General features: G+C 37.4%; 1 protein-coding gene across 5 annotated transcripts in view; it reads left to right on the top strand.

Annotated features, from left to right (window-relative positions):
• IMPG2 (interphotoreceptor matrix proteoglycan 2) overlaps positions 1-17,996 on the top strand; it is a 70,943-nt gene that overhangs the window by 17,968 nt on the left and 34,979 nt on the right. For all 5 annotated transcript variants that reach the window (XM_024759192.1, XM_024759191.1, XM_024759190.1 and 2 more), the window contains 4 exons: positions 6,708-6,757; positions 8,086-8,168; positions 13,093-13,254; positions 17,092-17,150. In XM_024759192.1, coding sequence (XP_024614960.1) covers positions 6,708-6,757; positions 8,086-8,168; positions 13,093-13,254; positions 17,092-17,150 — 354 coding nt within the window. The remainder of the gene's footprint in view (positions 1-6,707; positions 6,758-8,085; positions 8,169-13,092; positions 13,255-17,091; positions 17,151-17,996) is intronic.

Here is a 17,996-nt window from a genome sequence, read left to right as displayed (position 1 = left end):
AACATCACTAGGGCATGCAATTCAGGTCAGAGTCCAGAATTTTGCCTCAAATTAGACGGAAGGACAGATTGGAAAACCAACTAGGTGAGTCAGTGTCCAGAGTCTAGCCTGGGCAGCAGAGTCCAGGCAAAAGCATAGCTGGAGTACACCTGTGGGTGTGGAGTACACCTCCTTATAGTCGGGTATATGTAAGTTTCAAATCAAACATGAGAAAACAGGAGGAAAGTGGGACTCCTTGTGGTCTCACTTCATACAGCTAACAGTACCACTGAGTCTATGCTGGGGCCTGGGATTGAGCTCCTGCTTAGATGTGGGGCCATGTGGTGCTTTAAATGTGTGTTCTTCACCTCTGAGAGCCAGAGCTCGGAGGTTACTTGTGATTGCCATTGCAACACGCAATGCAGTAGACTAAATAATCTTGTGGGTCCTACCAGTGCCAGTAATCTTCATGGTTGTATGTAATAAAAATGATAGCACATCTTACATATCTTATATGGTTAAGAAGTATATAAAAACCATAATAAATATGGCTCTTAACCTGGAAGAAGCCTTGGAGTTTACCTGTGAAAATGGACATTGGAAAGATTGTAGCTTGTGAGTTATTATAAAGTGGTGGAAGGAAGGTTATCTGAAATAGAATGGAAAGTTGTAACACCATATGTGGATTGGTGTCATAACACATAACACATGAGGTGAACAGAGGTAGCTGGAAGATGTTTGAGGGGTAGTTTGTGTATTCCTACGTAGCTCACTTCAACTGGGTGCAGTTTTCTGCATTCACCTACTATTTCTTGTAATAAAATTGTGTATGTGTAGAAGAGAAATTCTTATTATGCTTAGTTTTCCTGATGTGTTAACCATGTTGAAACATTCATAAATAAACATCATAGAGAACTGACTGTGTCACATATTTTTATTGTTAAGGCACTGTATGTCCTAGATAAACAAAGGAGACTCAAAATACTATGCACCATCCTTAGAAAATAGGACATGAGTAAAAATAGCAATACAGATGAACAAAAATATAACTGAATTTTGAGAATTTAAAAGTTGGTATCCTTCCCATGAAACTAGAGCAGACCAGGTCGGGGTGTGGTGAAAAGTTGTGGTACTTGCTGAAATGGTACTTGCTGAAATGAGGTGACCTGGAGTGAGGTAACACTGGAGTGAAACCATAGGAGTGGTGTAGGAATTCACTAAACCCCTCTTTCTTTAAGCTGAATATTATAGTCATCCCTTAAAACCCTTAATTTGCCCATCACTTTTCTATATTTAAATTTATTTTTATGATTTTCTTGAGATTACTCTCATTTTCTGTGTTGAGATTCTGGTACTAGTTTTCTATTTCTGCTGCAACAAATTACCACAAGCTTTGGTAGCTTAAAAAAACACAAATTTGGGGTTCCCTGGTGGCACAGTGGTTGAGAGTCTGCCTGCCGATGCAGGGGACACGGGTTTGTGCCCCGGTCTGGGAAGATCCCACATGCCGCGGAGCGGCTGGGCCCGTGAGCCATGGCTGCTGAGCCTGCGCGTCCGGAGCCTGTGCTCCGCAACGGGAGAGGCCACAACAGTGAGAGGCCCGCGTACCTCAGAAAACAAAACAAAACAAAAAACCCCCACAAATTTATCTTACAGTTCTGTAGTTCAAAAGTTTGACATGAGTCTCAAGGTGTTGGCAGGTCTGCGTTACCTTTCTGGACGCTCTAGGGGAGAATCTGTTTTCTTGCGTTTTTTTAGCTTCTGGAGGCTGCCTACACTCGTTGACTTATGACCCCCTTCCATCTTCAAAGTTAGCAGTGGCTGGTCGAGACTTTGTCACATTCTATCACTCTGACACTCCGCTGCCTCCTTCTTCCACATTCACATTGGGCCTACCTGGATAAACCAGGATACATCCTCTTCCTTAAGGCCAGCTGATTAGCAACCTTAATTCCATCTGCTACCTTAATTCCCCTTTGCATGTAACCTAACGTAGTTACAGGTTCTGCAGATTAGGGTGTGGACATCTTTGGGAGACCATTATTCTGCTTACCACAATACTTGTCTGTAATTTAAATTGCTTCTTCTACATGAACTCTAACCTATCTGCTAACATATGGCTTGTACCAAATAGTCTGCTGTGTACCAATTTAACCTTCCCCCTACTATCATCTGGCAAGTCTATTAAAAAAAAGCATTTTCCACCTTACTCAGGACCTCACATCCCATCTTACCCTTTAGACACCAACCTTTCATTGTTTTTTTCTCTCTCTCCTGAGTCTTCAACTTCTCCTGTTACTAACTGCTCATTAGCATTTAAACATGCTCAAGTGTTCCCAGGTTACCTGTCTTAAAAAAAGCCCTCCTCCAGCACTTGTCTCCAGCCAGACATCTTGAAAACATCTCCCCTTAGCTCCAGTCATAATTTATTCAAATACATTTTCCATCCCGTTTTCTCTTGCTTCTTCTGGAATCCCTGATTATGCATAGATTGGCATGCTTTGTATTATCCCATAGATCTGTTATATTGCTTTCATTTTTTTCATTTGTTTTTCTGTCTGCTGTTTTGATTGGGTAATTTCCATTATTCTATCTTCCAGATCACTTATTCTTTCTTCTGCATTACTCATTCTGCTGTTCATTGCCTTTAGCTCAGCTTTTGTCTCAGCAAATGAACTTTCTAATTTTTCTTGGTTCCTCCTTATAGTTTCTAGTTCCTTTTTACAGTAATCTGAATTTCTGTCGATAACCTTTCTTAATTCCTTCAGCATTTTCATTACCTCCTTTTTGAACTCAGTGTCTACTAGACTGAAGAGGTCTGTTTCATTGTTTGTTCCTTCAGGGGAATTCTCTTGGTCTTTTAACTGGGAGTGGTTCCTCTGCTTCTTCATTTTACTTATATTTCTCTCATTCTGTGAGTTTAGGAGAAACAATTATCTAGTGTAGTCTTGGAGGGCTATTTGTATGCGGAATCATCCCTGCATAGCTCATGTGGGTTTAATAGTTTTTTGGTGTGAGGGCTGTTTTTGGTTTGAATGATTGCTGTCTCTTTCCTCAGCATGTGCTGTCCTTTATCCCCTTGATAGAGGGTGTGCAGGTGCGTGGCCCTACGCACATGCTCTGAGGAAGGCGGGGGCAGTGGGTCCAAGCTGCCTCTCGAGTCCAAGATGGCAGCGGCAGCTCGCACCTGGAGCTCGTGCAGGCGGTGCCCTGCTGCAGAGGAAGAAGCTTCTGTGGCGGTCCCGCCCCTCTCCTTGTGCGCTTCCCAACAATGGCACCTCGCCTCTGTGGTGCACCCCCTAGCAATGGCACCTTGCTTCTTTTCCTAATGCCTCTGCATATAATATTTTATTTAGTTTTCATCAGCACCCTTGTGAAGTAGGTAAGGCAGGAGGTGTTTCTATTTTAGAGATTAGTTCTTGAGGCCCAGAGCAACTGAGGTATTTTCCCAAGTTATACACAAAGTTGGTGATACATCTGGGACTAGAACCCAGGATTCCTAATTCCTTGCCTTATGTTCTTTTGTTGTCACATGCTCATTACAGTTAACAGATTCTAGAACAAAGCATAGTAAATTGTAAAGGGGAGTAGTAATCTAGGTATGAAAGTATTGTTGGCTTGTTTTACTGTATTTTTAAACATATATTCCATGTGGCTATGATACCTTTTGACACAATTCCATCTGAATTCCTCTGACATGATTAGGTAGTTGTTGTGAGGAATAAATTATGAGCTGGATAAACTGAGAAAATGAGACAGTAGGGGGTTGTTTGCTGCTGGTATTAAGATGAAGGTCTTAGCTGACCAACTTCAAATTTGTGGGTTGGCCTAGAAATGAAGCATTTCTGTCTCCAAACCCAATACTACTCTGTGTTCTAGTTCTGTTGTGAGTCACATTTTAGGGTATCCCTGCAGGAGGCACACCTAATGAGAAAATATGAAAGGATTCTTGTTACTGTCTTTTGAAGGAAGTGTGGGAGGATGAGGGATTAAGTGTTAGACAAACGATTTGAGTTACTGAGAGTTGCCTACTTACCATCATTAAAATAATGTTATTTTGAATTTAGTAAGTGAAATCTAGTTCTACTGAAGTGAGCAGACTTCTCCATTCTGAGTGTTTACTTAGAGAATTAGCTTAATTTTAATTTGGGGGACAATTTGACCAACCCCAGGTGAGGTCTGGTTTCTCTGCCATGCCATCCCAACTTCCTTTTCTAGTTACTGTAGTATTGTGCTTTGTTTTACTTTGACCTCTTTGCTCTTCATATTGATTGCTCTCCAGCTTTGACTGGGTTTCCCTTCCTCTTTCTTGGTCCTTACACATTTTGACTTTTAGGTCTTTTAGTTTATGTACACCACTATCATTAAGACCAAGTAAAACCATCTTGGTTGCTCTTCTAGGGAATATGGGTCACAAAAAGTCCATGTGATGTGGAATTAATGTGGGTAAGAGTGAGGTTTCTGGAATCAAATGGGCCTATTTTACATCACAGCTCCTTCATTGGCTAGCTGTGTGACCCTGAGCAAATTCTTAATCTCTTCTATCATTAGTTTCCTCATATGCATAAATGGGGATAATAGTGTCTTCCTTTTAAGATTGATGCCAGAATTAAGTGAGTTAACCAAGATAAAGCACTTAACACAATGCTTGACACGATAAATTTAGTTGTAGTCATTCTTGCTATTATTATCATTGAAAAGTGAACTGGATATGGTTAGGAATTTTAGGTATGGCCTTGGGTCATCAAGTCTTTGTGTGACCCTGAGAAAATTGCTTTACCCATTTGCACCTTGATTTTTCATCTATAAAGTGAAGGTATTGGGAGGGATTCTGCCTTGTGGACAGTTGATAAATCCTATTCAAGCCTGATGATGTTAATGTCTCTTCCAAATGCATCTGAATCCTAGTTTTTTAAGCTCCGTCTCCTGCAACCCAAGAAGCCTCTTGGTGCTTTCTCATCATCCAGGTCTTCCTCTACTCATCATTCATCAGAATGACTTATCCAGATGTCCTATTCCCTTGGGTTCTTTTGGATGACAGCTCACTTAGTAAACAGTTTCCTGCAAGTGGATGAAAAATAACCAATAGTGGTAGGTTTGGTGTACTGGTTTAATATGTTATTCTTTCTAGATAATATTTCTAAAACCAGAAGAGTCCTTATGGTGAGATTTTTTTTAACCTATATTTCTCAAATTTTCTACCAAAGCCTGGGGCTTTAGGGAACATGGCCCTAGTTGACTCCCCCACTCCAATTCCAGTCATGAAATGTCTTTGAAACTATCATATTTTATCTTAATATTCATTTAAACTTTATATTCTACTCTATAGCCACACTTGCTTTAATATTAAGATGTTTTAAATTCCATATCAGTTTTTACTTAGCTCCCTGCCTATGCTTTTACTTTCGAGTAAAAAACTGCTGCTTCAAGATGTGTGCCATGTTTATCTGGTGGCTATGAGCAGCCCTCCCCCTGCCCCACCATGATCTAGTTTAGAGCAGCAGGACAATTTAAAGGGATGGTTCTGAAGTGAAGATGGGACTCACTGAGACATTAGCAAGTCTGAGAGGGAGACATTTTGACTGTGATTAACTCACCTTCGAAAGGTGACTTGTGGAAAGTTGAAGAGAGTTTTCAATTACTATAATTTAAATTGTATATTTTGGGGGTATATGCAAATTTGGACTTGCAGAAACCCACCTTCTTTTCTTTAGAGCAAGGACTTTCTCAGATTATCCTCTGATCTCTTCTGATCTTTGCTTTCAGTTGCAGGGCAACATGGTAAAAAGATAGTCGGGGACCTGAAACCTGAGAGCAATGTGGCCTATAGCAAATCATTTCTCTAAGCTTGACTTGTTTTATATTAAAAAGTTTTATGACTCTGTGATCTCTCAAATGAGATGAGATTTGGGCTTATATGTTCGCCTTAGCAGCCAGTGCTTTCGTGTCTGTACTACTTGTTGAGTTTGTAATCATGTATTTGTTATCTGTTTTCTATTAGACGGTAACCTTCTTAGACCATGGGTGTTTTGTTCACAACTGTATGTCAAGTGCCTTCTGCACTACACTGGTTGGCCAATAGTATTTATTTATTCCCCAAATATCTATTCAGTGCCTACTAAATGGTAGGTTCTTTTTTAGGGTGGAGATACAGCATGAATATGGCAGGTAAGGTCCCTAATCTCATGGAGTTTAGATTCTTGAGGCAGTCTTATTCAATAGAAATTTCTGTGACGATGGACATGTTCTGGGCTGTCCAATAAAGTAGCCATTAGCCACATGTGACTGCTTAACACTTGAAATGTGGCTAGTGCGGGTAAAGTTCTGAATTTTAAACTTTAATTTTAAATTAATTTAAATTGCCACATATGTCCACTGGCTACCATATTAGACAATGCCATTCTAGAGGATTAGGGCGTGGACAGAGATCAAAAAGTAGATAAATGAGCAGGATAATTTCCCATAGTGATAAGAACTGAGAAGAAACAAAACAGTGTTATGAAATACTAAGTAAGGGAGTACTTTATGTAGGGTGATTCTAGTTGAGTAGCATCAAAAAATGTAAAATAAATCAATTGTAAAGACTATTTTTTTTTAAAATTTGCTACTTAGTACTTTGGTTTGGGAATTGTTGTTTGGAGATCTGGTGAATCCTTTTTGGAAAACAGACCCCAAAATAACCCCTCACATTTCTATCGTTTAATAACTCCAAACAATTTTTTTCCTAGCCCTGAATTGTCATCTCCAGTTCCTGTTGGTGATACCTCAACATTGGGAGGTAGGCTTTTGTGCCTTTGTTCACTTTTCTTCTAAAATTTATTACCTAATTGAAAGAAAGCAAATTTTTCAGCTCATATTTTAAAAATACCATGTGTTTCTCTCTATGTGTTGTTAAAGAGTCTCAAGAAAAATTAATTCTTTTGTCACTTATTTTGTGACATTATGATGTGGGTACTTAAGAATCTTTAATTATTAAGTATAATACAAAATCGGAAAACTGCTTAAAACAAATGTACAACCTAAACAATTGTTTTATGGCAAACACCCTGTGATCACTGCTTATGTCAAAAGGTAGGACCTTTCTAGCTCCACCATTTGTCATTTGTCTTGTAGAGTTTTCCAGAGTAATTTTTTCTGATGGTAATCTGTGGTGTACTTTAACATTTACTTTGACCTCTATATTTCCTATAAATTAGTAGTTGCTTTCTTTGTTTTGTTTTGTTTTGTTTTGCGGTACGTGGGCCTCTAACTGTTGTGGCTTCTCCCGTTGCGGAGCACAGGCTCCGGACGCGCAGGCTCAGCGGCCATGGCTCACGGGCCTAGCCTCTCCGCGGCATGTGGGATCTTTCCGGACCGGGGCACGAACCCGTGTCCCCTGCATCGGCAGGCGTACTCTCAACCACTGCGCCACCAGTGGAGCCCGCTTTCTTTATTTTTTTTTTAAAAAAGCTGTTCTATGTTGGAAATTTCAAACATATACAAAAATAACACAATGAGGCCCAGCTTCAGTAATTATAATTTATGGGAGGGGGGTGGGTTGAATTGGGAGATTGGGATTGACATATATACGCTACCGTGTATAAAATAGATAACTAATGAGAACCAGCTGTATAGCACAGGGAACTCAATGCTCTGTGGTGACCTAAATGGGAAGGAAATCCAAAAAAGAGGGGATATATGTATACATGTAGCTGATTCACTTCGCTGTACATCAGAAACTAACACTACATTGTAAAGCAACTATATCCCAATTAAAAAAAGATTATAACTTATGGCCAATTCCAACCTTCACCCACTTCCCCTGTCTGAGAGTGTTAGTTTTATTAGATAGCTCCTTAAGGATAGGGACTTTGTATCCCTGGAGGCTTGCATAGAGCCTGACATATAGTACGTATCAATAAATGCTTGTTGAATGAGTCATATTTATTTCTTGTGCTGAGGAGACTCTGGATAAATGTGTCTTGAGGTTAGAATGCACAGAATTTCTAGGATGAAAAAGTAAATGACTTTTAGAAATGCCTTGGAAATCAGTTTCTTGCTTTCTGATAGGAATTCTGATTTAGTCATGGACTGAATTCATGCACATGTCTTTGTTTTTCTACTTAGGTGCCAGTCTCAGTGTTCCATATCCAGGGGCGACCTTCTATGAAGGTATCTCAGAGAGCAGCTTGGAGAGGCCAGAAGAGAGTGTGAGTGATGTTCTGTTTTGTTACTTAGTTTCTAACATGGAGAATAGGGATTAAGAGAGATTTATAGTCCATTGCCAGACTACACAAAACTTCAGGTGGTTCCCTTTATGGAAATGTAGATTCTAAAACCAGTACAAAAAATCTGCGATTCCTTAGAGAGCCAAGTATATCTGCTTTTGGCAAGGAATGGCTTCAAACTGTAAATGAAATGACTAGGGGCCTGGGGAGCTGTCATCATGGTAAGCTCACTGTCTTTTGTGGGCTGTGTACATAATTTACTGTGAGGGTTTTTGCTTATGTTCTTCTGTCTCTTAATAAATCAGGACTTAGTCTTCTTCAGAGGGAAAGTATATAGATTTTATGTAGTTTAAAGAAATACCATGCTTTTTAAATACATCATTATTAATAGTAATCTGTCCACTAAACATTAAGTTGGCTTTCTATCACATTGAAAAATTTTTAAAAAGCATACACTTCCAGGAAGATAGAAACATTTTGTTAGAAATTTTGTTAGATATGCATAAATCCTAGATTACTTAATATAAGCAAACTGATTGAATGTACTCACTAGAAAGGTACAATTTTGTTACCTTACACCTCCTCTTACCAACTTGGACATTTTAACTTCTGAGAAGTCAGGTTAAGTCACCCCACTCTGCCCCACCACTTTCCCTGTCACTGAACAAGGCTGGTGGTAGTTTGGGATCCTTGAATCAATATATTTACCCTTAGTACAACTGTGTCCAAATTAGATGGTACTAGAAAATATTGGCATTTGATAAATATTTGAATAAAAAGTTATACTGTAGTTCTGAACTTGAGGCAGAATAGTTATGATTTAGGTCTGGAAACATTTACAGAATGAGATAGAATTCACTATAATAGAAATGAAGGCATTGTGTGTAATCAATTGGAACATTCTAAAACAGAGAGGGTGATTTGAAGGTGATTTATAGAATCAGTAGGAAAACAGAATAGTACAGGGATACATGACAGGAATTAGATTGCCTGTACCTCTAGTTCAAAGTGAAGCCTAATATACAGTTTTACAGTTCAGTTTTTTCCTAATACATTTTCCAGATACCATTTTAGAAATTATATACTTTATTTCTGTTTTGTTACTATTTACCCTGTGTGTTATTATGTGTATTTAATCTAGCAAAATTTAAGTTTTTCAGAGTCTTTATCCTTATCCTGAGTAATACAGGAACATTAGAATATTAGAATGATTCAAATGATCACCCTACTATTTTATATGCTGTTTTTCAGTATTTTTGTTCTTTCCCTTTAAAGTTTGTTTTACATTTACCCAGATGTTGACCACTTTATTTTCTTAAAACTCTTTTTTGCAGTTTAGACCTCTCTTCTGGTCTAATTTTCCTTCTGAAATATATGCTTCTGGTATTACTTTAGTGAGAATATCTCACTGGTTCAATCTCAGTTTTTGGTCACCTGAAAATTTCTTTATTATCCTCTTATTCTAGAAAGACACTTAAAATCTGTATTAAATTCTAGATTGAGTTTTTTATTTTCAAGGTTTTATTTCACGATCTTCTAACTTTTATTGTTGCTACTAAGAGCTCAACTAACAATTTAGTTCTTATTCCCTTGTGGGTAATCTTACTATTTTTTTGTCCTACTTTTAAGATATTGCTCTCTCTCTCTCTATCTATATCTAATGATGAGAGATAATGACTGAGAATTTCTCAAAATTTATAATAGTAATAAAGCTTCATGTTAAGGAAGTACAACAAATCCAAAGCAAAATAAATAAACATAATCACACTCTTATCCCCATTGTCGTGAAACTGCAGAATCCCATATACTATATAGTGTACTACTGTAAGTATACTGTAGTATAGTATACCGCTACAGGCATATCTCAGAGATACTGTGCGTTCAGTTCCAGACGACCATAATAAAGTGAATATTGCAATAAAGCAAGTCACACGAACTTTTTGGTGTCCTAGTGCATATAAAAGTTATGTTTAAACTCTACTATAGTCTGTTGAGTGTACAATAGCATTATGTCTAAAAAAAACCAATGTATATACCTTAATTAAGAAATACTTTATTGCTCAAAACTGCTAACCATCGTTTGAGCCTTGAGGAAGTCTAGTAGTAACATCAAAGATCACTGATCACAGATCGCTATAACAAATATAATAATAATAAAAACATTTGAGATATTGTGAGAATTACCAAAATGTGACACAGGGACATGAAGTGAGCAAATGCTTTTGGAAAAAAGACGCTGATGGACTTGCTTGACTCAGGATTGCCACAAACCTTCAATTTCTAAAAAATGCAGTATCTGCAAAGTACAATAAAGGGAAGCTCAATAAAATGAGGTATGCTTGTGTATATAGTATCCCCAATACTATATCATTTAGTATTATATAGTATCCCAAATACTGTATCATATACTACTCTAACCATAACTATGATATAATAGTATATAATACAGTATTGAGGATACTGCAGTTTCACAAAAATGTATATAGAAGAAATTTTCAGCTGTTACCTCATATGATTAGATATATGTCTGACCTCCTCATTTTATACCTTCTGTCGGTTGACCACTGTTTCATAACTTTCTTTGTCTCTCTGTGATGCATTCAGAAATGTCTTTCAGTTCACTTATTCTTCTTTCAGCTTAGTCTAATTTGTTTTTCAAACTGTCTATTGAGTTTTTAAAATCCTTGCTTTATGTAGGAGTCTTTGATCTGACTTTTCAACACTATTTATATTTATATTCTATCCCTTTGTGGTATTTAAAACTAAAGCCAAGGTCCCAAGGGATCACTAGATATACTGTGTACACATAGATTACTGAATCACCTCTCTGGATCTTTCTAACCTATCTTTTTGGATACCTTGGGACTTTCTTTATTTTCTTACAAACCAGCTATGCATTAAAAACATTAAAAATATTTATTTAACATTTTAGGCATTCTGTAGCAGTAAGGTTACTAAGGATATTTCTTGTATAGTAATAATAGAAGTGGAAGTTTCTGTTCAAATTTAGTGAGAGAAAATTTAATATGGAAGAAGACAAAGTCTTGTACAAAATTCCTTAAGACTAAAGGTTTTTGTTAGTTTCAACATGACTCAGCAGTATGATGGGGAAAAAAGCTGAGTACTGAGGGGAAAAAAACTAGTAAAAACAAGTGTACTTTCAGGCTGCATGATAGAAATTAGAATCTACTATAAGGAAGATGATAGTTGTACCATATTTTAATTGTACCATATTTTAATTGATCAGACCTCACTTATGTGTACCACACTCTAAGGAAGACATTAAGAGCTTGAGAAGTCTCTAGAGGAAAGGTACTAGTGAAAAATCAGGGAAGATGACAGCTGCCTATGCTTATTTGAAGGGCTGTCTGAGGACTACACTTTTTATACGCATTCCAGGTTGCAGAACTGAGATCAGTGGGAATTTACAGGGAAATATATTTGGGTTTTATTAAGAACTTTACAACCATGAGAGAGCTTTTTTGGAAATGTAATGGCCTGCCTTTGAAAGTCCTTCCAAGACTTTCTCATCAGAGCCATTTAAACTGAGGATGAATAGATATTTTGGGGAAATACTGTAGAGAGAATTCAGGCATCAGAGAAAGGATGGTGGAATTTTCGAGGTTCTTTCCAGTTGTGAAGTTTTGAAGGTCTGTGGTTATTTGATCCATCAGGGAAGAAAGATGATACAGTGGAAAAAGCCGGTATTCTCTTCCTGACTCTGCCATTGGCTTGCTGTTAGCCCTTAGGCCATTCTTCCATCTCAATCCCTGTTTTTCTTGTGTATTAAAGTGGAGGGACTTGGATTAGATGAGCACAAGTGTATCTTGCATGCAGCAGTTATTAGTGTTGGGTTCTAGTAGTGATATTCTGTTTTCCTCATTCCTTCTACATTTTGTTAATTGGGATTCTTCGGTAAGGAACTATTGCCACTTCTCTCTTGTTTATTTATTAAATTATTTATTTATATCAGTACAGACTCATGGATATTTCTTTTATTCTTTGGATTATAATCCACTATTTATTTTGTTGCTCAAATTGTTCCAGCTTTGGCTTGTGGAAGACCTGGATTTAGATGTTACAGAGTACAAAAAGTTTGTTGGTGTGGTTTCAGATTCCACGTAGAAACTAACCTTTAAAACACTTCCACTCATTGAGTTTGGCACAGTATCAGAAAAGATTATCCATGATTATCTGAAAAGGCTACTAATGTATTCCTTCCTTACCCAATACATATCTGTGTGGCTGGATTTTCTTCATGTACTTCAACTAAAACAACATATTGAATGCAGAAGCAGATATGAGAATCTACCCATCTTCTATTAAGCCAGACCTTAAAGAATTTGTAAAAATATAAACATTACTCTTCTCACTAATTTTTTTATTTTGCAAAACATATGTTATTCATTTGTACACGTAGTGAGTTTCTTATTTTGAAATGAATTAATATATATATTTAAAAGTTCTCTTTTAATTTTTTGTTTGGTGTGTATCTATAGATATAACCCACAAAAACCAAACTTCTTTGGGTTCCTTAATGAATTTTAAGAGTTTAAAGGGGTCCTAACACCAAAAAGTTTGAGAAACACCCTTCTAGACTATTTTTAGATGATAATTTCAACTCTTTTTCTTCTTTAAAAATTTTTTCCTTTTATTTATTTACTAACAAAATTTTCTATCCTTCCCTGAACCAGTCATTGTGTATTCAAAGGAATGTACAAATACACAGTAATTTTAATATTAGCCTATGTCTTAAAGTCCACCAGTTAGTTTCAAAGTCAAATATTATATAAATAATCATCATCAGAAGTTGCCTTTGGCACAGTGTCTGGCATATCATGGGTGATCAATAAATATTTGTTGACTGAATGAGTGAACATTTATTGTTCTTTCTCTAAAAATCCAGATTAGCAATGAAATTGAGAATGTGATAGAAGAGTCCACAAAACCAGCAGTGGAGCAGGTTGCGGAATTCAGTATCCACCTTTTGGGGGAACAATACAATGAAGAACTACAGGATCCCTACAGCTTTCACCACCAGCGCCTTGTAGAAGAGTTTATTTCAGAGGTGGGTGATTTTCTTGTATGTTTTTATTCTTTTATTTCTTTTTGTATACAAGATAGTTTGCTGGGGTTGTAAATTTCCCATATTAACAACACTGGTTAAAGGTAGATTTCGGATTTAAGCTTTCCATCTATTTGATTCAGGGAGTGGTGATTTAGCCATTTCTTTAGAAAGCTCTGTGAAAAGTTCACCGAAAGATGAACTATTTCATTGAAACAAAATTTTGTATGCGTTTGCCATCTGCTACCAAATAAATGCTATTTCCAACTTTGCACAGCCAAGGAGGAATGTGTTCTATGGCATGGTTTTAACTTGACCATATTTGGAGAAATGAGTATCTTTGAGAAACTGTATTTAGTGTGTTGTTTTTCTTGAGGGAACATTACATTTAATTTTTAAAATTTTATATTTGTTCTTTTTTTAAGTTGAAAAAATTTTAACAGTTAATAATAGGTAGTATGAGGCACGAAGTTCAAAGGACAAAAGGATATCCAGTGAAAAGTAAATTTTCCTGTTATCTCTGTTCCTTGGTTGGAAGTATTTTTAAAAAGGGGTTTCTTTAAAGAATTGTGCATTAGACCATTCCACAACCTTACTTTCTGGAAGAATTCTATATAGGGGCTTGAACTCAAGATTCTTTCAGTCAAAAATGACCCATTCTTGGCCCCCTTCTTGTGTGCCTTTGCTCTTGTATAGACTGTAAGGCACTGAGTGCCCATCTCCTCTCTCTGTCCAGTGAGAGGGCACATCATTCCTTCCTGTTTATTTCTTTTCCATCGCTCTTGATGGAATTCTCTTTGGCTAAGTTTTTCAATTCCATTACCTTGGACTAATTTCCTTCTCTTTACACTGTTTAGACGAGAAACAAAAATGTGCATCTCTCAGCCAAACAGCATTATTGCAGCCATCAGACACAGAGAATGTAGGCCAGACGATTAATTTCCTAGCTGTGTGGCCAAGTTGTGAGGCTGTATGATGTGTGGAAGAAATGTCAGCCAGGCCAGTGGCCACCTGGCATCAGATAGTGTGTTGGATCAGCTGTTTGGTTCTCTCTGCCCTTGGATTAAGGAACCTTTAATAAACCTCAGTGTTTGGGTAAACAATCGTGCTGAATGACTGCATATTTAGAGAAAGTCTAATAAACACTCTGAAAAAACATTTCCAGCAGGGACTTTATGAGGTATAGGTAGCTATTGGCTTGAGGTGATTTGAGGGTGATGAAGGATCCGTTCCTTCTCTGGCCTTTTTCTATATCTCCGTCCTTTTACCTGGAATAAAATGTTTACGAATAGCCACTTCTTTGTATGGAACTGCAGGGTCAGGGTCATGTCTCTGAAAGGTCCTGTCTCCATGTTTACTGCAAACTGAAGGAGGCCCTCAAGCTCTCTCCCTTCAGGACACAGTCACAGGAATTGTTCCTTCAATATTATTTCTTAGGTAATATTGCAAGACACAGGGAAAAAGAAAGCCTGCTTGGGAGGATTGAGGTTCAGGAGCCGTTAAATTTTTTTTTATTATTATTTTTATTTTTTATGAGGAGAAGAGTAAGATAAACTTGGGACATCACCAAGAATGACATCAGAGAGGGAAAGGTCATTGTGATAGGCTTGGGAGTGTGGATACCTGACAACAGACACGGAATCAACACAGTGTCCTCGCATAGTGCTTTGTGTTCTGCATCCTGCTGTATGTCCATTTGCTAACAGCAGCCGTGTGGGTAATCATCTCCGTTTTATAGATGAAACCCAGGAGGGCAAGTAACTTGTTCATGGTCATTTCATTTCAGCTTCTAGAAGTAGAAGGGAAAATCAGGTCTCCTCCTTCCTTTGAAAGTGTTCCTTCCTTTATATCAATACAGAGTCCCCTTCATTTTAATTCAGGTGAGAAGTTGTGGTGAGCCTCACAGTTTTCCCAGTCCTGGTCCCAATTTTAAAACCATATTTATCAGGGGAAAGAGGATGAGGCATGTATTTCAGTAGAAAGATTGGGGATTGAACAAATTTGGATTCAGTCACTTACCAAATGCATGATCTGGACAAATTAGTTGACATCTCAGAGTCTCAGTTTTCTCAACCATATAATGGGAAAGATATGTATCTCTTGGTATTGTTGAAAGGATTAGAAGTAATGTTATATCAAAGCGCCAGGTACATAGCAGTCACTCAGTAAATTGTACCTGTTACTAATCTTGATGTTAATAAAGTGGAATGACTTTATTACAACTGGGTACCTGTACATAGCTAACTGGGTATGATTAATTAGAATACATATATGTATTTGAATCAAGAGATGGCAAAACCCCAGATGAGTTGGGTTTAGTATTAATAATAACATGCACTTGTACAGCATTTTGCAATTAATGGAGTACTTTCAGCTACATTCATTTTAACCTTACAAAAACTAATGTGGTTGGTGGGCAGGGCAGCATTAATCATATGAAAGAAGACTTGTGCCTGGCCACTCTGCCAGTAAAAACAGCTGGCACTAACCCTCAGTCTTTGGATTCCTAGTGCTGCAGATTCTATCCCCAGCCTCATCCTCCGAGAATTAATAGTACTTCTTAGTTTTCTTTCAGAGAATGAAACAAGGCAATTATTATAGCTAAAAAGTTTCACATGTTTGGATTCTTTATCTGCAAGGCATGAATATCTTCGGTGAACCAAGATTTTAAGAAAATCCCATTCTCCTGATTATATGTGGACTTGGTTTTAAAAGCAGATGCCCAGAGATGTCACTAACAACTTCTCTTGTTCTAGTGTCGGCCCCCTAGTGACTCATCTGGTGAGATTGTCACCTTCTGAAATGTTGTGAATAAAATGTTTGATTTTGTTAAATATGTATTTATGCATAACTGATTTTTTTAGGTATTTGGTCCAATCTAGCATTTCCCCCCACTCTAGTCACTGAGCTTATATTGATTTATGTGGCTTGATTTTAAAAACTCAGAGATAAAACTGGTTCCTGCAGTTGTGATGCTCATAAATTGATCTTTTGACCAGTTACTGCTTTATAACCTCCTTCGTGACAAGCAGTCAACAAGGCCTAAGCCCAGGTCTGCAGATTTCTTTCTTAAGTTAGCTGTGTTCACAGTCCCTTGTGTTGTAGGAGTAGGAAACAGATGCCACCAGACATTTTACACTTAGAGGAAATGAGCACCTGACTGTGTGTTAGCGTGTGTGCTGTGGCCAGATTTCTTTCTTTTTTAACATCTTTATTGGAGTATAATTGCTTTACAATAGTGTGTTAGTTTCTGCTTTATAACAAAGTGAATCAGCTATACATATACATATATCCCCATATCTCTTCCCTCTTGCGTCTCCCTCCCACCCTCCCTATCCCACCCCTCCAGGTGGTCACAAAGCACCAAGTTGATCTCCCTGTGCTATGCAGCTGCTTTCCACTAGCTATCGATTTTACGTTTGGTAGTGTATATATGTCCATGTGTGGCCAGACTTCTAATCCATATAATTACATTAAAAAATGTTATTACAGTTTCTTTGAAACCCGTCCTTTTTTCACATTTCATAACATAAGGGAAAAAACAGTGCTTTGCCAATAGAAGTGTGTTTTTTATAATTTGGAAAAAATTAATATTAAAGCACATCAAAACCTTAAAAATCAAAATGAAAAAGGAAAATGTGCCAGTGATGTAAAAACTATTTTCTAACATTGTAACAATTATAATTTTCTTAACTTTCTGATCCACATATATCCATATGTGTGTACAAGCTTCTAATGGCTGTAAACAGGGCACTTTATATTCGACTCTTAAAAGCATTTTTTCTATGTACTTTTTTTACATTTCTACATAGCTATAAAGTTTATTTTTATTTTTAACAGGTGGAAGATGCATTTACTGGGCTACTGGGCTACAAGGACATTCATGTACTTGACTTTAGGTAAATAGACTTTAAAAATGCACATGTTTTGTGGAACTCTTTATTTCAAATGGAATATCGTTTTGTGTTTATTATGTATACTCTAACAATGATTCAAAATGATGTGAATACTGTAATTCAATACTATTCTGTTAAATTCATATTCCTTTTTAAAAATTTTATTTTTTAAAATTTTATTAGGGTATAGTTGATTTATAATGTGTTAGTTCTAGGTGTACCACAAAGTGAATCAGTTATACATATACATATATCCACTCTTTTTTAGATTCTTTTCCCATATAGGCCATTACAGAGTATTGAGTAGAGTTCCCTGTGCTATACAGTAGGTCCTTATTAGTCATCTCTTTTATATATAGTAGTGTGTATATGTCAACCCTATAAATTCATGTTCCTAATGCTGGTTTTTCAGATGAAGAAACTGAGTCAGAAAAAGGCAAAATAATATATTCAAGGAGATATATTAAATTGTAGTTGGGCCAGGGTAAGAACTTAGGAATTCATGTCCCCCCAGCTTGCTGCTGACAAGTCACACTGCTTTTATTTGGCACTGAAGGGAGCCTGAAGTCAGATTAGATGTGACCTCAGCGTGCTCCTAATGCTCGTCAGTGCTACACTAAGGTGACTTTGACGTCTCCGTGTATGGCCGCTCTGGAAGGGATGTGTTCATCAACATAACACTTCTGGGTAAATCAGACACCTCTTTTTTTTTTTTTTGCGATATGCGGGCCTCTCACTGGTGTGGCCTCTCCCGTTGCGGAGCACAGGCTCCGGACGCGCAGGCTCAGCAGCCATGGCTCACGGGCCCAGCCGCTCCGCGGCATGTGGGATCTTCCCGGACCGGGGCGC

This window comes from Neophocaena asiaeorientalis, unplaced genomic scaffold (genome assembly GCF_003031525.2).
Source record: "Neophocaena asiaeorientalis asiaeorientalis breed wild unplaced genomic scaffold, Neophocaena_asiaeorientalis_V1.1 scaffold197, whole genome shotgun sequence".
Classification (NCBI taxonomy): Eukaryota; Metazoa; Chordata; class Mammalia; order Artiodactyla; family Phocoenidae; genus Neophocaena; species Neophocaena asiaeorientalis.
This window is presented reverse-complemented; position numbering and strand designations above follow the sequence as displayed.